This window comes from Lathyrus oleraceus, chromosome 1 (genome assembly GCF_024323335.1).
Source record: "Lathyrus oleraceus cultivar Zhongwan6 chromosome 1, CAAS_Psat_ZW6_1.0, whole genome shotgun sequence".
NCBI classification, from domain to species: domain Eukaryota; kingdom Viridiplantae; phylum Streptophyta; class Magnoliopsida; order Fabales; family Fabaceae; genus Lathyrus; species Lathyrus oleraceus.
This window is the reverse complement of record NC_066579.1, coordinates 407,809,851-407,831,943: the sequence shown is the minus strand read 5'-3', so window position 1 is coordinate 407,831,943 and position 22,093 is coordinate 407,809,851. Positions and strand designations below refer to the sequence as shown.

General features: G+C 40.3%; 1 protein-coding gene across 1 annotated transcript; it reads left to right on the top strand.

Moving 5' to 3' along the window:
* The first annotated feature begins 17,850 nt into the window (after positions 1-17,850).
* On the top strand, positions 17,851-21,577 carry LOC127076168 (probable galacturonosyltransferase 4). The gene is made up of 10 exons (XM_051017753.1): positions 17,851-18,162; positions 18,249-18,356; positions 18,449-18,483; positions 18,609-18,653; positions 18,900-18,981; positions 19,063-19,325; positions 19,419-19,678; positions 19,777-20,134; positions 20,246-20,821; positions 21,078-21,577. Exons 2-10 carry the CDS (start codon positions 18,251-18,253, stop codon positions 21,351-21,353), a joined length of 2,001 nt encoding a protein of 666 aa, XP_050873710.1. The 5' UTR covers positions 17,851-18,162; positions 18,249-18,250; the 3' UTR covers positions 21,354-21,577.
* Positions 21,578-22,093: the final 516 nt, after the last annotated feature.

The following is a 22,093-nucleotide window of genomic DNA, read 5'->3' as shown; positions in this document are numbered from 1 at the left end:
GTTGCCCAAGAAGACTCTGAGCAAGATTGACGTTAAAGGGGTTGTCCTCACTCCAAGCGATCTCATTGTCCGTGCATTTGATGGATCCAAACGGTCTGTTTTTGGTGAAGTCACGTTGCCAGTAAAGATTGGCCCAGAGGTATTTGATATTATCTTCTATGTGATGGACATCCAACCAGCATATAGTTGCTTATTGGGACGTCCCTGGATACATGGGGCTGGAGCAGTTTCGTCAACTCTTCATCAGAAGTTAAAGTATGTTTGGAACGGTCAGATTGTAACCGTGTGCGGCGAGGAGGACATTCTGGTGAGTCATTTATCCTCTTTCAAGTATGTGGAGGTGGATGGCGAGATCCATGAAACTCTATACCAAGCGTTTGAGACCGTTGCTATTGAGAAGGTGGCTTTTGTTGAGCAGAAGAAGCCAAGTGCCTCAATTGCATCCTACAGGCAGGCTATGGAGGTTGTCAACTCAGGTAATACAGAAGGCTGGGGCAAGATGGTTGACCTGCCCGTTAAAGAAGACAAATTCGGTATTGGTTATCAACCTCTGCAGGCAGAGCAGGGTGAGCAGAAAGGGCCGAGTACCTTCACCAGCGCTGGGCTGATGAATCATGGTGACGTCTTTGCAGCCAGTAGTGAAGACGGGGACAGTGACTACGATCTGAACAACTGGGTTCGCCCGTGTGCTCCAGGGGAGTCGATCAACAATTGGACAGCAGAAGAAGTGGTCCAAGTTACTCTTCAAACAGAGTAATTTTCTTTTGTTTTTCATTTTGCACAAAACCCTACGTTCTGCCCAAGGCGTAGTGGTTCATTGTAGGGCCTCATCATGTTTTTCAATGATATCATTAATAAAGGACGTTTTGCAAACAATTTTGTGATCCCTGTCTTTCTGTTTTATTTTTCACTTTTCAAAAAATAAAAATGGCAATGTTTTTGTTTTTGTGACTTTCTTGAACTCTTTTTCTAAAATAAAGCATTAAACATGCAGAATTGATCTTACGGACTCCACTATAAACAATTATGTTATGGCTCAGTATGATTTCAATAATCCCATCTACCAAGCTGAAGAGGAGAGTGAGGAAGATTGTGAACTCCCTAAAGAACTGGTCAAATTATTGAAGCAGGAGGAAAGGGTCATCCAACCTCATCAGGAAGAGTTGGAGATTATTAACCTGGGTACTGAGGACGCCAGAAGAGAGATCAAGATCGGGGCTGCTTTGAAGGAAGATGTCAAAAGAAGGCTGATTGAAATGCTAAGAGAATATGTGGAGATATTCGCCTGGTCGTATCAAGATATGCCTGGGCTGGATACAAATATTGTGGTGCGCATACTACCTCTCAGAGAAGATTGCCCTTCGGTAAAACAAAAGCTTCACAGAACTAGTCCTGATATGGCTGTCAAGATCAAGGAAGAAGTTCAGAAGCAGTTGGATGCGGGTTTTCTGTCAGTTACTACTTATCCCCCGTGGGTGGCCAACATCGTTCCCGTGCCGAAGAAGGACGGTAAAGTCAGGATGTGTGTCGATTACCGGGATTTAAACAGAGCCAGTCCGAAAGATGACTTCCCATTACCTCACATTGATGTATTGGTTGATAATACGGCTCAATCCTCAGTTTTCTCTTTCATGGATGGTTTCTCTGGTTATAATCATATTAAGATGGCGCCAGAGGACATGGAAAAGACGACATCCATCACACCTTGGGGCACGTTCTGTTATAAGGTGATGCCATTTGGGCTGAAGAATGCCGGTGCTACCTATCAGAGGGTTATGACGACTCTCTTTCATGACATGATGCACAAAGAGATTGAAGTGTACGTGGATGATATGATTGTGAAGTCGCAGACAGAAGAGGAGCACCTGGTAAATCTGCAGAAGTTGTTTGAAAGGCTGAGAAAGTTCAAACTGAGGCTGAATCCGAACAAGTGTACGTTTGGGGTGAGATCCGGTAAGCTGTTGGGTTTCATTGTCAGTGAGAAAGGGATTGAGGTTGATCCAGCAAAAGTAAAAGCTATTCAAGAAATGCCTGAACCAAAAACAGAAAAGCAGGTTCGTGGGTTTTTAGGGAGATTGAACTACATTGCACGGTTTGTATCTCACCTAACTGCCACGTGTGAACCGATATTCAAATTGCTAAGGAAGAATCAAGCAATCAGGTGGAATGATGACTGTCAAAAAGCTTTTGATAAGGTAAAAGAGTATTTGCAGAAACCTTCAATCCTTATACCTCTAGTTCCTGGGAGACCTCTGATAATGTACCTGTCAGTGACTGAGAATTCGATGGGGTGTGTATTGGGACAGCATGACGAGTCTGGTTGAAAAGAGCATGCCATATACTACCTTAGCAAAAAGTTTACCGACTGTGAAATAAGATATTCGCAGCTCGAGAAAACTTGCTGTGCTTTGGCCTGGGCTGCTCGCCGACTGAGACAGTATATGCTGAACCATACTACCTTGTTGATTTCTAAGATGGATCCAGTGAAGTACATCTTTGAGAAGCCGACTCTCACCGGGCGTGTTGCTCGTTGGCAGATGATCTTAACAGAGTATGATATCCAGTACACGTCACAGAAGGCCATCAAAGGTAGTATTCTGTCAGACTACCTTGCCGAGCAACCAATCGATGATTATCAGCCGATGATGTTTGAATTCCCTGATGAAGACATCATGTATCTTAAGATGAAAGATTATGAAGAGCCTCTTGTCGAGGAAGGATCGGATCCTGATGACAAGTGGACATTGATGTTTGATGGGGCTGTGAATATGAATGGCAACGGTGTTGGGGCAGTGCTTATCAATCCTAAAGGGGCTCATATACCTTTTTCTGTCAGACTGACTTTTGATGTAACCAACAACGAAGCTGAGTATGAGGCTTGTATCATGGGGATAGAAGAAGCCATCGATCTAAGGATCAAAACACTGGACATCTATGGAGATTCCACTCTAGTGATTAACCAGGCCAATGGAGATTGGAATACTCACCAGCCGCATTTGATTCCTTACAGAGATTACACCAGAAGGATCCTGACTTTCTTCAAGAAGGTGAAGCTGTATCACGTCCCCCGAGATGAGAATCAGATGGCTGATGCCTTGGCTACTTTGTCTTCTATGATCAAAGTTCATTGGTGGAATCATGTGCCACATGTTGCGGTGAATCGACTCGAGAGGCCTGCGTATGTGTTTGCAGCCGAGTTTGTTGTTGATAAGAAGCCGTGGTACTATGATATCAAGAATTTCCTCAAGAATCAGGAGTATCCTGAAGGAGCGTCAAAGAATGACAAGAAGAGCCCGAGAAGGCTAGCTGGAAGCTTTTATTTGAATCAGAACGATGTGTTGTACAAGAGGAACTTCGACATGGTTCTGCTCAGATGCGTGGATAGGCACGAAGCAGACATGTTGATGCAAGAAGTGCATGAAGGATCTTTCGGTACCCATGATGGTGGTCATGCAATGTCCAAGAAATTGTTGAGAGCCGGTTATTACTGGATGACTATGGAATCCGATTATTTCAAATACGCTCGGAAGTGCCATAAATGCCAGATTTATGCTGATAAGGTGCATGTACCACCAAGCCCTCTGAATGTCATGAATTCGCCTTGGCCATTCGCGATGTGGGGCATTGATATGATTGGGAAGATTGAGCCTACTGCTTCTAATGGACATCGCTTCATCCTGGTTGCGATTGATTACTTCACCAAATGGGTGGAAACAACTTCCTATGATAATGTTACCAAACAAGTGGTTGCCCGATTCATCAAGAAGGAAATCATTTGTCGTTATGGGGTTCCTGAGAGAATCATTACTGATAATGGTTCGAATCTCAATAACAAGATGATGAAGGAGCTTTGCAAAGATTTCAAGATTGAACATCACAATTCTTCTCCTTACAGACCAAAGATGAATGGTGCTGTAGAGGCGGCAAACAAGAACATTAAGAAGATTGTGCAGAAGATGGTCGTGACGTACAAGGACTGGCATGAGATGCTGCCTTTCGCTTTGCATGGGTACTGTACCTCAGTATGTACGTCGACCGGGGCAACCCCTTACTCCCTAGTATATGGTATGGAGGCAGTCCTACTAGTTGAAGTGGAGATTCCTTCTCTGAGAGTCCTGCTGGATGTCAAGTTAGACGAAGCTGAATGGATTCGAATAAGGTTTAACGAGTTGAGCCTTATCGAAGAGAGACAGTTAGCGGCTGTGTGCCATGGGCAGTTGTATCAGAGAAGGATGAAGAAGGCCTTTGATCAGAAAGTGCATCCTCGAAGCTATCAGACTGGTGATTTAGTTTTGAAGAGGATCCTTCCTCCCGGTACAGATAACAGGGGCAAGTGGACTCCTAATTATGAAGGTCCATATCTTGTTAAAAAGGTTTTCTCTGGTGGAGCCTTGATGCTTACAACTATGGATGGTGAAGATTTTCCGTCCCCTGTTAACTCAAATATAGTCAAAAAATACTTCGCATAAATTGACCCGCTGGACAAAAAGAACAAAAGAGTCCAGGCAAAAAAGTGCATCCCGGCGAACCAAAAAAAAAAGAAAAGGTTTGGGCAAAAGTTAGGGATAAAGAATAAAGAATTTGTACACCCGGTAAGTCGAAAACCCGCAAGGGCGGCTTAGGCAAAAATGGGTATCCCGGTGGATTGAAAACCTGAAAGGGCGATCCAGGCAAAAGAGGGATTAAAGCGAAGACTACAGTCTGAGTTATCTGTACTTCATCGCGCTTCAGTGTCTACCATCTCGGAGGATATGATCGGTCCAGTCATTCTTCTCAGAAAGCAAGGAATTTGAGGAAAAATTGATGATCTGTGAGTCATAATAGAATTGGGAAATAGTGGATGCCGTATTCACATTGCCATTAGGATAGATTTTTCCTTTTGTGCGCAATTACCTCTTCCTAGGAATTGCTTCCTGATGTATTTGCCGTTTCAGGCCCATTTTCAATCAATAAAAGTCGTTATTCAGATAAATTGCTCTCTTGTTTTTATTTTTACTGTTTTGTTTGCAAAAACGTCCGAATTTTTGATAAACATTGCGTATAAAAACATGAAGGCTAGACAATAACGTGCAGAAAGATAAAACATTTGAAAATCATTTTGAATGTTGAGTACACTTGAGTGTATCTTGTCCATGCAATCCCCTGGGGCATGTATGTCTTATTGGTTGCAGGTTATCACCTTTGGTTCCTGGCTGAAGCAGATAAGCCACGGTTTGTTCAGGGATGTTGTCAGCATTGTCCAGTAGTGTGAGAGGATGGGGATCTTCCCTAGCAGATGAAGCAAGTTCAGGACTTGTCTCCCCAACATAGTCAAGATCAGGGATTCCTCAGCAGGATTGAGGATGTTTCCCCAGCAGGCTTGGAAGTGGCTGTTTCCCCAAGCAAGTCTGAAAGCTATTATAATTGTTCTTCCCCGGCAGAAGCGTTTGTGGGTAGTGTGTCCCTCAGCAGCAAGTTCAAAGGCTATTCTATCCCCAGCTAGTCTGAAGGCTATTGATCCCCACTGAGCCGGAAGACCGTATCCCCAGCGGAGGTATCAGTGAGTAGTCTGTTCCTCAGCAGTCGGGTATGAAGTACTGAAAGCCTCAACATGGTCGTGAGTGCTTTTCCCCACCAGGGTTGTGAATGGTCTCCCCAATAATTTTGAAGTTGGTAGTTTCCCCAGCGGAGGTTCGCGTTGATGGTTTTCCCCAGCGAAGCCCCAAGCGGATCGGGTTCGGTGAAAATTATCCCCTGTAGAGGTGAGCATGGGTTGTTTCCCCTAGCGGAGTCCCTCAGTGGTTTGTTTCAGTGGAAGTTATCCCCGGTAGGATTTATCCTTTCTCCAACAGCAATGCTATTCGCCAACACGGTTGAGAAGTTGGTGTGTTCCCCAGACAGAGTATCCCTAGTTGAGTTATTTCCTCTGCCATCCCCAGAGTATCATATCAGCAAAGCACCCTAGCAGTGCGTCTCCCCACAGAGTTGGAGAATCTATTCAGATTTGTGTGCTCAGCAGAGCAACCCGTTTGCTCCCCAGCAGGAGTTTTCATCATTTTGCATCTTGCATGTAGTAATCATTGCATCCTTAAAGCGTGTAGCATTTCCATTCAACATGGAGTATTACGCCGTAGAAAAATTCAAACATATGCATTCATGTGTTAAACCTAATCAGACCATATCCCCGGCAGAGGCGGACCATTGTTCAACATCTGTACGGCACATGCTACAGTTGCTCTTGGCAGACAGCATTCAAGGTTGATTCTCCCTAATGAGATCCCCAACAAGTGTTTAGCCTTGCCTTGACATATGTAGATGTCATCCCTGTGATACCGGTAAGTGTCATGTCAGCACCCGTGTGTGTTCTTTCTTTGGTGTCGGTAAACACCATTGTTTCGGTGTCGGTAAACATCGAGTCTCACTTCAGTCATCGGTAAATGTCTGGTCGTTCTTTCTTTGGTGTCTGTAAACACCATTGTTTCGGTGTCGGTAAACATTGAGTCTTTTTCCCAGTCATCGGTAAATGTCTGGTCTTGCTTCACTTCTGTACGCATCATCTTTCGATGTCGGTAAACACCATTGTTTCGGTGTCGGTAAGCATTGTATCCTTTCCCAGTTCATCTGTTGATGTCTGGTCACCTCTCTGTTGGTGTCGATAAACGTTGAGTTTTTTCCATTTCGTCCGTTGACGTATGGTTGTATCTCTTTCCCAGTCATCTATTGATGTCTGGTCACCTCTCCGTTAGTGTCGATAAACGTCGAGTTTCTCCCATTCGTCCGTTGACGTCTGGTCGAGTCTTCCCAGTTCATCTGTTGATGTCTGGTCACCTCTCCGTTGGTGTCGGTAAACGTTGAGTTTTTCCTATTCGTCAGTTGACGTCTGGTCGAGTCTTCCCAGTTCATCTGTTGATGTCTGGTCACCTCTCCGTTGGTGTCGGTAAACGTTAAGTTTTTCCTATTCGTCCGTTGACGTCTAGTTGTATCAGATCCCAGTTCATCCGTTGATGTCTGGTCACCTCTCCGTTGGTGTCGATAAACGTTGAGTTTTTCCCATTCGTCCGTTGACGTATGGCGGTATCTTTTCATTGATAAAAATCAAAATCCCCGGTGATAAATATTAGATCCCAGTGGAAGTTGTCCTTGGTGGACAGTCTGTTCTTGGATCCCCGCAGAGTGCAAATTTCTACGGTTCTTTGGTATTCAATCCCTGTTTACCTTGAAGGTCTGACAGCCGTTGCTCTCATCCGTTCAGGTTCCTAGTTGATTGAATAGGGGCAGCTGTAGCACCTCAAATTTGCACCTCCCAGTTGTACATTCATTTCATTTTTAGGTCATTAACATTGCATTCACATTGCATAGTCCATTGCATATCATCAGTCAAAACTGATCAGGAGAATCCATCTGTGCAAGAGAGCTAGTGTTTGTCCATGAGACAAATTCCCTATGGTTGTTCTAGAGAGCTCATATGAATCAAGGATCATTTGGAAGCAACTTGGCCAAGTGTTGAAGGCTCAGAGTCCACAGTGCATGTCCAAGTCATCTGAGGCCCATAAAAGTCAACTGCAAAGTCAACTGTGGATTTGGAGATGGAGATTTGGTTTGAGACACTTCATTCATGCCTAAAAGAGATTTATTCTTCATGTTAAGCATTTATCTTGAAGGATTTGAAGCCAGATCAAAAGTTTCCAAAAATGGAAAATGACCTGTAATTTGAAATTTCCAAAAATGGAAAGTTTTTGATTCAACTTCAACTCAACTTTCCATCATCAAAGAAGCTTCAATTAATTTTTGTCCAACATGAAAGTTGAAGATCTTTCTCTCCCATTTCCAAAAAGTCCAAGATCATGGATTTATGATGTGTGGTTGAGGAGATATGATCCAATCTTGGCAAAGTATGCTTAAAAATTCAAATGGCCATATCTTTTGAACCAAGACTCCAATTTTGGTGGTTCTTTTTGCATTTTGTTCCTCATGACATGCACTTTCCAAATATCTTATTACATGGCATGAATCTCATTTGCATGATCATTTGCTTATTCATGAAGTTTTTTGAAGGAAAATTGCTAAAACCATTTTGGTTGATCACATGCATGAAATTCCAATTCCGATTGGTGCATGGGCTTATTTTGGGTGGATTTGGGCCAGCTTTGGGCACTGTTCACGCATGCATCTCATGCATGAGGTGAAAACACCAATTTGTGCACACACCTTGTAACTTGTTAATCCCAATTAGTTTTGGCTTAAGCATGATTTTAGAATCATTAGCAAGACATATATAAGCATAATCACAACTGCATTGGTCATTAACAACACTTTCAGATCTAGATTTTGGAAATTGATCAAATTTTTCTCTCAAAAAGAACTTCCAATTTTCTCACAGAAAGACCATTTCTCTTGTTAAATTCGTGATCATGAAGTGTTTCTGAGGAGGATTGAACGTGAACTTGGAGGAATTCGTGCCATACTCAACCATACATGAAGCTTGAAGCATTAATGGAATTTTCAAATTCAACTGGATTCACACGTGTTTGAGCTTCAATCTCTCCATCAATCATCTCAACAAGCATTGTAGAGGAGCTTTGGACCATTGCTGAGCCTTGTAGCACGCGTTTCCAACTTGCTGTTCTTCAAGAGGTCAAGTTTCGATCTCACTTATTCTCAAATTCATTGTTATATTTGTGTAGATCTTGTGTTGGTGATCATTCTGGTAGAAAAATCAATTGAATTGGTGCATTATTGAGCTAGATATGGTTGATTCAAGTTTTGTGCATAAATTTTCTTTTGCTCGATTCTATTTGATTATGATGATTCATGCTTAGTTATTAATTGATCCATGATCTCCATGAAAAATGCTGTATGTTGATGTATTCATTTGGAATTTCTGGAGAATTTTCTGGAAAACGCATGAGCTTCATGTACTGTTCATCTTCTTCCTCATGAAGAAGATGAAGATCATATGTTTGGCAACAGTTTTGAGCATTAGCGACGGTTTCCTGGTTCTGCATGCGCTGGCTTAGGGTTTGGTTATGATTGGTCCACGCACGCGTCCATTAAGAAAAACGATAGGTCCACATTTGTTTGACCCGAGCCACTTCAGCGTTGAATGCCACGCTGTATTAATGAAACGATGCGTTTCATGCACCTGGCGCGCCATATTTGAATTGTTGCACAGTTCGAATCCCAGCGAAGGCAATTATTCAAAATCATTTCATGTTTTAATGTTTCCCTCCTTATTTCATGCTATGTGCTTCATTACATTTTTTATTTTATGCCAACTTCATAAAATCATATAAAATTGAAAAATGCTCCAATTGATCCCCAATTTTTTGCAAAATGCTCCTTGTTTTGTCTAGTTTTTTATGATCATAAGTTTGAAAGTTGTGCATGGCTGGAAATTAATTTGCTCTAGGTTGATTGAACACATGTCCATTTATGACCTTGCTTTGTTCAAACTATCATGAAATGCTTGTTTTTAATCCAATGGACTTGAAATTTTGCATGCTGATTCTAGACACATTGATGGACATTTTGGTTTTGGTTTGACATTTTTCTCATTCACCATTTCAGTTTTATGCTTGTGTTATCTTGGTGTGACAATTTGTGTCACACCTTTTGATGTTCAACTTGTGCAATTTGATTTCCATGCCAAATGACCTCTATTTCTTCTGATTTTTTGTGTGATGATCATGTTAGATGTGTTGGATGTTCATGAATTTTTACAGAATTATTTGAATCATTTCTGTTTTGATTGAGAATTTTCATTCATGATGATCATTTGGATGCCTTGAATTGGTCTTTGATTTATCTTGCACATGAAATGGACTTGCCTATTGATTTTGCTTTGGTTCTTTTTATGACTTGTTCTTGATTGGTTAAACATGATTCATGTTGAGTTTGAGCTTCTGTTTTGGATTTTTGATTCACTTTTGACCCTAGGCTTTGACCTAGTGGTTTGTTACTTACATTTGAATTGTGAATTTCAGGTCCAAGTATGCATCTCCATGATTGATGTTGCTCCTTCATTTGAGCTTGATCATGTGTTATTATTGGCTAACATTGGTTTGTTTTGTAGGCTTTGAGGACAACTTACTTGTGTTTATGGCTTACTCATTGTTGTTTGATTGGCTTTGTCTGTCTGTCTGATATTGACTATTGACTGTTTATCTGAGTGTACTGATTGGTTTAGCTGTTTCCACAGGTACCTAAGTTGCTTTAAGTTCATTTGAACTTGCTTTGCATTGCTTGTGGTTTGCATACCACTGAGGTATAATTCCTTGATCTTCATGTAGTCTGGAAGACCTGTCATGTTATGTTGGCAGGCACCTGTCTGAAGCCCTCCTTAAGAGGCAATGTTTGTGGATGTTTAATTTTGTGCTAAGCAGGTAAAGACCTATTAAGAGGCAATTGGCAGATAAAAGGGATGTGCAATCCATCCCCTGCTATTCAGTTGTGTCATTCACTTTGCTCACACACCATGTGTTGATGCATCTTGAATAAGAACCCAAGATCTTGTTGTGTCAGTCATGTGGAGAAGAGTTCCCTCATTCTGAACTCCCACACTTTCTATTTTGAGTCAAGGTCTTCCAGGCCAGGGATAAGAGCTATGAGGCATAACACTCATCTCCCATTTCATCTGCTTCACCCTAACTCTCAATGTTAGGGTTAAGAGCTAAAAACACCTCATTCCAGTTGGCTTGTTTCTACAGCCTAGCCTTGTATGAGCCAATTGTTTGCATATAGTGTGTGTGCTTGCTTTATTGTGATTGTATTTGTTTGATTGTGCTGTTTAGATAGCTTGCTTCCTGTGCAAGTTAGGATAAAAACCTCAACATAGGGATCTTATGCATGACAACTTCTAGGCTCGAGTCGTAGTCTCCATAGTAGTCTGCTATCTACCTTTGTCTTTGGTTAGGTTAGAAGTTCTTTCCCTGTGTAGGGGAACTACGTCGCCCTGACCCTCATACCAGATGAGGTACGTAGGCAGGAGATGAGAAGATCTCTCCGGGCGCCCTTTTTCTTTTTCAACCCTTTGTGTGTGTTGGAGTCTGACGTAAGTCCAGCGATTGGCAGTTGGTTTCCTGTGTCTTGTTTGCTTGTTGGAGTCTAACATAAGTCCAACGATTGGCAGTTGGTTTCTTGTGTGTGTGTTAGTTGGTTCGGAGTCTGATGTAAGTCCAGCGATTGGCATTCGGTTTCCATGTTTCCCTGTTTGTGTGGAGTCTAACGTAAGTCCAGCGATTGGCAGTCGGTTTCCTGTGTTAGTTTTGTTTGGCGTGCGTTAGCCGAGCTACGAGTGCTCTGATTCTTCTTTGGTCAGAGAAGATACATATGCATAGGATGCGACATCCTAGCGAGCACGTTTCCCCTGTCCCGAACTACGTCGACTCTGATGTCTGTGCTTGACAGACTACGTAGGCCCAGGATGCGATATCCTGTCGAGTCCCGTTTCTTCCGTCTTTCTGTGTTTGTTTCCAGCGTGTGTGCAGTGTTTGAGCAGTCTTTAGCAACCTTCTTTCTATTCCTTTCGAGCGTGGATCCCGTCGAGTACGACAGATGCGTAGGGGTGCTAATACCTTCCCTTCGCGTAACCGACTCCCGATCCCATCTTTCTCTGGTCGCGAGACCATGTCTTTTCCAGGTTTACTTCGAGTGTTTCCTTTCCCTCCTTTGGGATAAATAACGCACGGCGGAGGCTCTGTTGTTTCGTTTTCCCGACGGTTTTTCGCGTAATGCGACAGCGGCCAAAGATGAATGGCGCCGTAGAAGCTGCTAATAAGAATATTAAGAAGATTATACAAAAGATGACAGTAACATACAAAGACTGGCATGGGATGTTACCATTTGCTCTTCATGGTTATCGCACTTCAGTACGCACTTCGACAGGGGCAACTCCTTTCTCTTTAGTCTACGGAATGGAAGCCGTTTTACCAGTGGAAGTTCAGATTCCCTCTCTAAGAATTATGAAAGATGCAGGCTTAGATGAAGATGAATGGATTCAGACTCAGAAGCGCATGACCCAGGCATCTAATAAAAAAGTCAAGAGACAAGTGTATCAAATTGGCAACTTGGTGATAAAGCGTATCATTCTACCACAAGGTGATCCTAGAGGCAAATGGACTCCCACATACGAAGGGCCATTTGTAATTAAGAAGGTATTCTCTGGTGGAGCCATGATGCTTGCTACAATGGATGGCGAAGATTTCCCGCATCCCGTGAACGCGGACATAGTTAAAAAATACTACGCATAAAAGAGACCCGCTAGGTCGACGTATCTAGGCAAAAGTAAGGGCATCCCGGCGAACCAAAAGGGTTCGGGCAAAAATTAGGGATAAACATATAAAAATGTACACCCGGCAAGTCGAAAACCTGAAAAGGCGGCTTGGGCAAAAAAGGGTATCCTGGTGGACTGAAAACCTGAAAAGGCGGTCCAGGCAAAAATTAGGGATTAAAGCGTATGACTATGTCCCGTTCTCGATCAGCCTCACCAAAGTCAAAGGGACTGAGCAAGCCAATCACTTCTATCCGACAGCAAGGGATGAGATGCTTGAAGACATAATGGTAGTAACAGAATTTAAATCAATAGGACTTTTTCTCATAGCTGTTTTCTTTGCTTTCTTGACTATTTCCTCTTACTAGGATTTCCGTCTTCTTGTATTAAAATTGCCTGTTTATAGGCCCTCTTTCAAAATCAATACAATTTTATTTCCAAAAAGATACTTTCTCCGTTTTATTTGCATAAACGTCCATTGATTTAATTCGAACTAATATATGCATTTGAATATGATTGATGTTTACCGAAAATACATGCATAAAATAGAAATAGCAATTACTAAAAGACTTTAGGATCGAGGATAAGGTCTAACCATGCCTTCCAACAAAGCCGGTTGCAAATCCTATTCCCCAGCAAAACCAGTTATTCCCAGAAGAAATTGGCACTACTAGACAGACTGGTCATCTTTTTTATCCCCAGTCAGGTTCTGTTGAATATTTCTACCATCAGACAGAAATCGAATATCCCCAGTTAAGAAAGGACCATCAATACAAATATCTCCAACCAGAATATCAGGATTTATTTTCCCATGGCAAAAAATTTCAGACATATAATTCATTCATACATCATTTCACAGCATACGCATGCATGCAATGTTCGCATTTATTTTCAAGAGCATAAAACATCTCATGCATCATAACATGGCATGAAGCTAACTTTTTTTCAGGTTAATTATCCTCCTGATACAGTCAAAATAAAGATTCATTCAGACGGATCTTTATCAATTACAGTCAAGATTCAGATACATTTTTCAGATATAATCCATATGAATATTCATTCTGACAAGCATTCTGATATCCTCCTAATGATGGCATCTTTAAGCCCATCCCAGATATTTATTATAAATACAACATATACAAATATTATCAGATATAGCCTAACGTACGGCTCATTCTGATTCAGCCTAACGTATGGCTCCTTCAATTGTTCCAATACGGTCTAGCGTACGACCCATTTGGATATTCATCCCCTCAGATACTACCTAGCGTACGGTACATTCTGAAATGTAGTCTAGCGTATGACTACCCCTTTTATCATCAGATACAGTCTAATGGACGGCTCATTCTGCAACTCAGATACGGTCTAGTGTACGACCCAGTCTGGCTCTTCTCATTAGATACTACCTAGCGTACGGTACATTCTGAAATGTAGTCTAGCGTACGACTACTTTTTGTCTCAGATACAGCCTAACGGACGACTCATTCTACTACTTAGATACGATCTAGCGTACGATCCATTCTGATCTTTATTTCTCCAGATACAGCCTAACGGACGGCTCATTCTGCTAACTCAGACACTACCTAGCATACGGTACATTCTGAAATGTAGTCTATCGTACGACTACTTTTTATCTCAGATACAGCCTAATGGACGACTCATTCTGCTAACTCAGATACTACCTAGCGTACGGTACATTCTGAAATATAGTCTAGCGTACGACTACTTTTTATCTCAGATACAGCCTAATGGACGGCTCATTCTGCTATTCAGATACGATATAGCGTACGATCCATTCTGATCTTTATTTCTCCAGATACTGCCTAACGGACGACTCATTCTGCAACTCAAATACATCTAGCGTATGATTCATTCTGATCTTTCATCCCCAGTGGAGTCGCCAGCCTAATGGACGACTCATTCTGCAACTCAGATACGGTCCAGCGTTTGACCCATTCTGACCCTTGCCTCATCAGGTCCAGCTCACCCTAATGTCACCTAAGGGATGACTCATTATACGGTCTAGCGTACGACTCAGTGTGACACCCATGTCTTCAGAAATGGTCTAATATACGACGCCCTCTGAAGCTCTCATCATCAAACTTCCTGGATGGCATCTTTAAGTCCATCTCCATCAAGACTATCTTTTAATTAACAAGTGCAAATTTTCGGGGCATCCTAAGTGTTCAATAATCTTCCACCTCCCGATCACGAATGACGTACATACCATTCTAATTCTCTCGGTTTAAGAATATTGAACAGGGGCAGCTGTCATACCCCAAAATATGCCCGTTATTTTTATGATACTTTCAACGGGTTCCAATGAGGTCTATTCATTTTTTAAAGCATTAATCTCAGAGGAACAAAGATCCAGCGCACAGGTCACCCAAATCCAGAAGATGACCTGAACTGTCATGCTCGCTAGGCGAGCAAACACTTCGCTAGGCGAAGCCTACGCTTCACTCTTCGCTCCAGCGAACCTTGTTGGTTTAGCTACTGGAATGCTTGCTACCTACTCGCTAGATGCTCGCCTAACGAGTAAGTACTAGCTGTGCTTTTATCCAAGTCTGGGAGTATTCCCTGGAACACTCGCTGAGTGTTCGCCTAGCGAACTCTTCGCTAGCTCTCTCGCCTAGCGAAGCTTGCGGATATACAAAAATTCTGGGCCTGAATTGCCTTCAGTCTGAGCCCACCAAGACACAAAAAATCAGCTATAAATTCCAGAACTTCATTTGTAAAAGGGGGGAACGGAAATCAGAAAAACAAGGGAGAAAACCCTAGAAGCTAATTCAGAGAACTCATCTGCACAAAGGTTACCTCCACCAACCCTATCAGGCATAAACCCTAAGATTGCCCTGCAAACCCGACGGTGCAAATTCAATTTCATCCGATCCCTCCAATCAGGTTTGCCCTATTCCCACTATTCTATGCTCCCAATTTGAAATTTCTAAATGTATGAGGCATTATGGTTGAATTTGGAAAGACGAATATCGTTAGGTTTTGCATGTGGATTTATATGTGCATAAATGTGTAAAACAATACTTTGAATATTCGATCACGTAATTTCTGTAATGGATGCCATAGGGTTTGGGGTTTCCGAAATCGTACCAGTATCAAAGAAGAACCCAGAACCCGCAGTCGTTCGCTAGCACCTCGCTAAGCGAACATGTAGCGGGGGTTCGCCAGGCCTTCGTTAGGCGAGGCAGTAGCGAACATGACAGTAGTTAATTTTTTCTGTTTGCATTCTGATCTGTTATGTATTTGGTTGACATGCTTTCTATTGCATTTGCACGCTGTTTGCCTGACATTATTATTCCTATGATTCTTTTGTTCGGTGCAACTCTTGATTGCACCCCATCCCGTTATTCTAACATGTTTGCTGAGTTTTTGTAAGGGCTCCCATGATTCTTGAAGAGATAGCTCGGTATTCCACTTTATTTGTGGGAGATCATTGTGAAGATTTATTCTGTTTACTTGGCTAATTACATTGCCTTCGAATACATGATCTTATCCCTCTCTTTATTGCCTTACGATATTACGGTCATGTCCCGCGAATGTGGGGATACCCTTAGCAAAGACCCTTTCGATTAAATCATCATCATCCCTAAACAGATAAGTCATAGTCCCTTCGATCAAAAGGTCAATGTCCCTACAAGATAAATCATAGTCCTTCGAACGTTACCTTCGAATATATGACCTTGTCCCTCGAACGTTGCCTTCGAATATATGACTTTGTCCCTCGATGACCCTTCGTTGTAGCCTACGATTAAATGATGATCGTCCCTTCGAATGCTAAGGTATCCTTACAAATGTTGCCTTCGATGACCAATCGACGACCCCACGATGTCCCTTTACATCCAAAGGATAAGACTACTTACTTCTCAATAGTAAGGACAATTTTACCCTCATAAGGATAGGAAATACCTATAAAGACCTTGGTTAGGTATAACTCTTAAATGCTTGCTCACAGCTTAAAATACTTTTCACACCTCACACTTTTCAAAACATCTTTTAGAAAATCACCACTTGGTATACATTCGCACCAGAATCATCGCCGAGTTATATTTTTCTAAACATCTTTCAAAATCAAACGAGATAAACACTTTGTATACATTCATACAAGAATCATTACAAAGTTAAACTCTCCTTTCAAAATATTTTCTAAACACACCACATTTCTCAAACACTTTCTCAAACAAGGAAAACATAAGTGAGTTAAGCAATTAAGAGCCCATGGATAACCATGGATACAAAGGGTGCTAACACCTTCCCTTTGTATAATGTACCTCCCGAACTCAAAATCTAATCAAGGTCTTTCCTGTTCTTTTCCGCCTTTCCTTATTGGATAAAAGAAAAGTCGGTGGCGACTCTTGCTATCCGCAACATTGTTTTTCAAAGCAAAAACACAAAGTCAGTTCACCGTATCACAAATTGTCTGCACCATGTGCCATAACCAATCCAATTACTCTATTTTTAAGAGGAGTCACCCATTGGATTGACGTCTCCTTCTAAAAAAGTAGGGTAGTTTGATAAGTTTTTTGAAAATAAGATTATTTTGAGATTTTTTTTAAAAAATTGGGTTATTTTTGTTGGAAAATATATTATTTCCGATTTTATTATTGTCTTTAATACTAGCTTTATTTTTCTTTATTCTCAATTAAGGAAAAAATAAATTGTAATAATTGTATCTTTACTATATAAACCAGCCTAAGGTTGACGAATAAATTATAACAACTTTTACCAATTTTTCCAACATGATATTAGAGTCTGGTTTAAGATCCGGTGGACCACCTACTATGATTTCCGCTATCAGAGTCTGGTTTAAGATCCGGTGGACCACCTACTATGATTTCCGCTATCTGACCATCCAACATTTATTTTCACGCTTCCGCTATCGGGTCACCCACCATTTATTTCCACGCTTCAGTAGTTGTTTAGTCCTGAGCGTTTGGGTGTGTGTTAAGAGTCCCACATCGGATAATATATAGGATAATATATAACATGAACATGAGTTTATAAGTGGAGACAATCCTCACTCTATCAACCAATTTTATAAGATTGAGTTAAACCCAACCATATTTCTTAAAAATTTTGATAAAAAAATTCACAATGAAATATATGCACAAAACATATAGAAATTCTTTCCATGCATTGGTCCAATAGAAAGGTGAAAAACTGTCCGGTTAGTATACTATTTATAAAAATTTATCCTCATTGTTATAAGCAACAATATTTTTTTTTAAAATTTATTGATCCTATATAATAATAACAACCGATATATCATTTGTTGAATGAATTAAAACTTTTTTTTTATTGTTTATAATAGTGTCCTAAGTGAATTTAGTAAAATTATTAATTACTAATCTATAATATCTTTAACCCAAGTCAAATTTCGTAATACAATTGAAAATTTATAGCTACATAAAGCTATCAGATTTTTCTTGATGGTACTGTATTAAAGTTTACGTGTGTTTTTTATCAAGATATTTTTTTTCCATTTTTCCATTTTGCTTGATTTTGCTCTTAATTTTAATTAATTGTTTCCGTTTACCACCATCCTTTTAAGCAATTAATTAATTGAAGGCAAAAAAAAAAAGAAAAAGTTTCCGTTTGCAAATAGTGACAGAACAAAATACAGATTTCAGATTCTGAATTCAATACTCAGACTCGTTCTCTTTTCTTCTTCTCTCTCTTCCTCAATCTCCGTTCATTGCTTTTTCTTTCTCGGTTTCTTGAATTTCTAACAACAAAATCGCAAACCCATTCACAAAAATTTCAGATTTTTAACAACAAAATCACAAACTCAATGTGTTTCAGATTCTTCCATCTTCCATAACCCTTGTGACAAAAGCTGAAAATTTTGCACTTTGGTGTTTGGAGTCAATTTCCAAACACACCCAGAAGAAAAATATAAAGTGGGTCTTGTTTATTCTTCTCAAAGTTTCTTTCTTTTTTTCCTCTGATACGTAACTGATTAGGATCTGAGCGTTTTCTATAGTAGTAATGATAGGGGTTAGGAACATTGTGGTGGTGTTGCTTTGTATTACTGTTGTTGCTCCTATTCTTCTTTACACTGATCGTCTTGGTTCCTTTGAATCTCCACCCTCCAGTGAGTTTTTCTTTCTTGTCTTTTTATCAATTGTTTTTCTTACTTGTTTAATTGATTTGATGATGAATTTATTTTTTTAATGTGCTTTGCAGCCAAACGAGATTTTATTGAAGATGTTAGTGCTTTTGTAAGTGATTATTAGTCAAATTAATTGATTCTTTGGTTCTTTCTTTTGTTTTGTATGAGTAAGAATGAGTGATAGTTAGAGAGATCTTTGAGTTTTTGAATTGTATTTTTTGTGTTTTGTGTCAGACTTTCAATTCAGCAGACTCTAGTCACTTAAATCTGCTTCCTCAGGTAATTTTCCTTTATTTTTGCATATAATTTTCATTCACGGGTGTTGAATCTACCAGAAACACAACACCGACACAGATACCAATAATAATTTGAAAAAAATGAATAAATTAAATATAATCATAAGTGTTGGTGTCGGCTTTGGACCCAGACATACACATTTTAAGATTTTTTTAGAGGTCTCGGTTCTACAGTGTGAATCTGTGATTATTTTCTATTTATTGCTGAAATATCTTATTTTGTGAATAGGAAACTTCTACGGTTCTTAAGGAACCTATTGGAGTTGTGTATGCAGATGATGATTGGATTAATAGAAGGAATTTGCCTCAAGGTATTTTGGTCAGTTAGATTTGAGGGTTAGGTTTCTTGAATTTTCATTAACTTGTGTAACATCATTGTTGTGTTTACTTAGCCTTGCAATTGGCGGAATCGAGGGAACATGTATCTGCTAGGGTGTTGTCAACCACAACGGAAGAAGATCAAACTGAAAAGGATAGCAACATCAAACTTGTTACAGATGAAACTAAGCAAGGAATTCAAGGCGGGGATGGAAACTTGGAGAAAGCCGATACAATTGGTGAACATGTGAGCGGGGAAGATGCTATTGATGTTGATGACCATGATGGGAAACTCTCTAAGTTGACCCATGATACTACCGAAGAGCCTCTTGTTAAGGTAGCTGATATATTTTCCTCTTGGTTTATATGTATGTTTGTTCAGTTTGTGTCAATTACACGAGTTCGTGATAGTTGATCAATCTCTTTTTAGGGTACCGTATTGGAGCAACAACAAGCAACGGAAACTTCTGGCGGAAACAAGAAAAGACCTGAGACCTATAAACAGAATGACCAATTGCCATCGGATGCTCGGGTGCAACAACTAAAAGATCAGCTCATCCAAGCGAAGGTCTTCCTTTCTCTTCCAGTGGTTAAAACCAACCCTCATCTTACTCGGGAGCTTCGTTTAAGGGTTAAAGAAATAACGAGAGTAGTTGGGGAAGCAACCAAAGATTCTGATTTACCTAGGAAGTATGTTACCTTTTGAAAAGCCATTATTATGATCCATATAAATGTGATGATTAGCTATAGCTAAAATTATCCACTATTTTGCAACTAATTAATGGCAGTGCAAAGGAGAAAATGAAGGCAATGGAGCAAACATTGTTGAAAGGAAAGCAAGTTCAAGATGATTGTGCTGCTTCTGTGAAGAAGCTTCGGGCTATGATCCATTCAACAGAAGAGCAGCTACATGTGCTCAAGAAGCAGACTTTGTTCTTAACACAATTGACAGCAAAAACACTTCCCAAAGGTCTTCATTGTCTTCCGTTGCGCCTTACAACTGATTATTATAAGTTGAATGCTTCTCAGCAACAGTTCGCCAATCAAGAGAAGTTAGAAGACCCAAAACTGTACCATTATGCATTATTTTCGGACAACATATTGGCAACAGCTGTTGTTGTGAACTCAACTGTCGTCAATGCCAAGGTAAATGGTTTCTACTCTGACAATTCTCTTAAATAACCAACAAACCAATGATGCTTTTATTTCCCAATGACATCACTTGCTCGTAGTAATACTGGTCCAATGAGTTTTCAGGATGCAACGAAACATGTTTTCCACGTTGTTACCGATAGGCTCAATTATGCGGCAATGAGGATGTGGTTTTTGGGGAATCCACCTGGCAAGGCAACCATTCAGGTTCAGAACGTTGAAGACTTCACATGGTTGAATGCAAGTTACAGCCCTGTTCTTAAGCAGTTGGCTTCCCCAGCTATGATAGATTATTACTTCAAGGCTCATCGAGCAACTTCTGATTCAAACCTAAAGTATCGGAATCCAAAGTATTTATCTATCTTGAACCATCTACGTTTCTACCTGCCTGAGGTCTTTCCAAAGCTCAACAAAGTGCTGTTCTTGGACGATGATATAGTTGTGCAGAAGGATCTGACCGGTCTTTGGTCAGTTGACTTGAAAGGCAATGTAAACGGAGCTGTAGAAACTTGTGGGGAAAGTTTCCACCGTTTTGATCGCTATCTCAACTTCTCAAATCCTCTTATTGCAAAGAATTTTGACCCACGTGCTTGTGGGTGGGCGTATGGTATGAATGTATTTGATTTAGTTCAATGGAAGAGGCAAAAGATCACTGAGGTGTACCACAACTGGCAGAATCTGGTAAGTAATGCACACTTTTTTGCAAGTATTCTATATGCTTGATATGAAGCACCGATGCTAACACGACACTGACATGTTGACACTAGTAATATAATCACATGTGTTTGACACTGACACGTGTTAGACACTAGATATGCCTTCATTGTAACATGTCACTGCTACATATAACTTCTTTAATCATACAATTTTGAGATATCTTGTTTATTTCTTGGTTGAATTGTGAACTGATTTCTTTTGTACTGAAACTGAAATCCAGAATCATGATAGACAACTATGGAAGTTAGGAACACTGCCACCGGGACTGATAACATTCTGGAAACGCACTTTCCCGTTACACCGTTCATGGCACGTGTTGGGTCTTGGCTACAATCACAATGTGAACCAAAAAGAAATCGAGCGGGCTGCTGTGATGCACTACAATGGGAACATGAAGCCATGGTTGGAAATAAGTATTCCCAAGTTTCGAAGTTATTGGACAAAGTATGTCAACTATAATCACGTCTATTTGCGAGAATGCAACATCAATCCATAGGTTAGAGATCGGTCATTTTTATATCATTCTAGTTTCCTAAATGTGTAGGGCTTATGTTTTTTAAAGCTTCAACATTCATTTTTTGTATACTTTTTTTTTTCTTCATGTTTTATATTTGTATTTTTTAAACTGGCGCATAGAAGATTAAGAGCCAACAAAGTGCAGAGATGCTAACTGTACTTGTAAATGAAACATGAAATGAAGAGGCTATTTTTTAAGTTTTAGATTGTGCTTTTTCTCAAAACATCTCTTTTGTCTTTGTAGCCTTTTGTTCCCTTTGTTGTTTTGTATATGCAACTTTAGCAGATAAAGAAAGTTATGTTGGTTTGTTGGTTGCAGTTAATGAGTTTTAAGATGTTTGAAGTTTGTTGCAAACAGTTAGTTACACCGACAATGCATTTGTAAGCTGTAAACAGAGGAGGGTCTGGTAGGGAATGGTTAAATAATGTTGGTACTAGAAAATGCGTGGATAGAGAAAAAGTAGAAGTATGGTAGGTTGTAGTAGACGAGGTATCATGTGGTAGGACAGACAAGCACAGAAAAATATAATAAATGGTGGGGTACAAAGAAAAAGAAGCAATGCTTTTGTGAATTGTCATCATGTGATGGTGGAACCCATTTTGATCATGTGTACATCTTTTTCTAATTCTCTTGAGCTGTCATGTTGTGCTAGACTGTGCTCTTGCAAGTTAAAAACAAATTTGGGCTAATTTGATTTTATTTGGGCACCACACGGGTGA

Coding starts and splice junctions, on each gene's coding strand:
- LOC127076168 (XM_051017753.1), top strand. CDS start 18,251: ATGATAGGGGTTAGGAACATTGTGGTGGTGTTGCTTTGTATTACTGTT. Junction 18,357..18,448: donor CTTTGAATCTCCACCCTCCA/GTGAGTTTTTCT, acceptor TGTGCTTTGCAG/CCAAACGAGATTTTATTGAA. Junction 18,654..18,899: donor ACTTAAATCTGCTTCCTCAG/GTAATTTTCCTT, acceptor TTTTGTGAATAG/GAAACTTCTACGGTTCTTAA.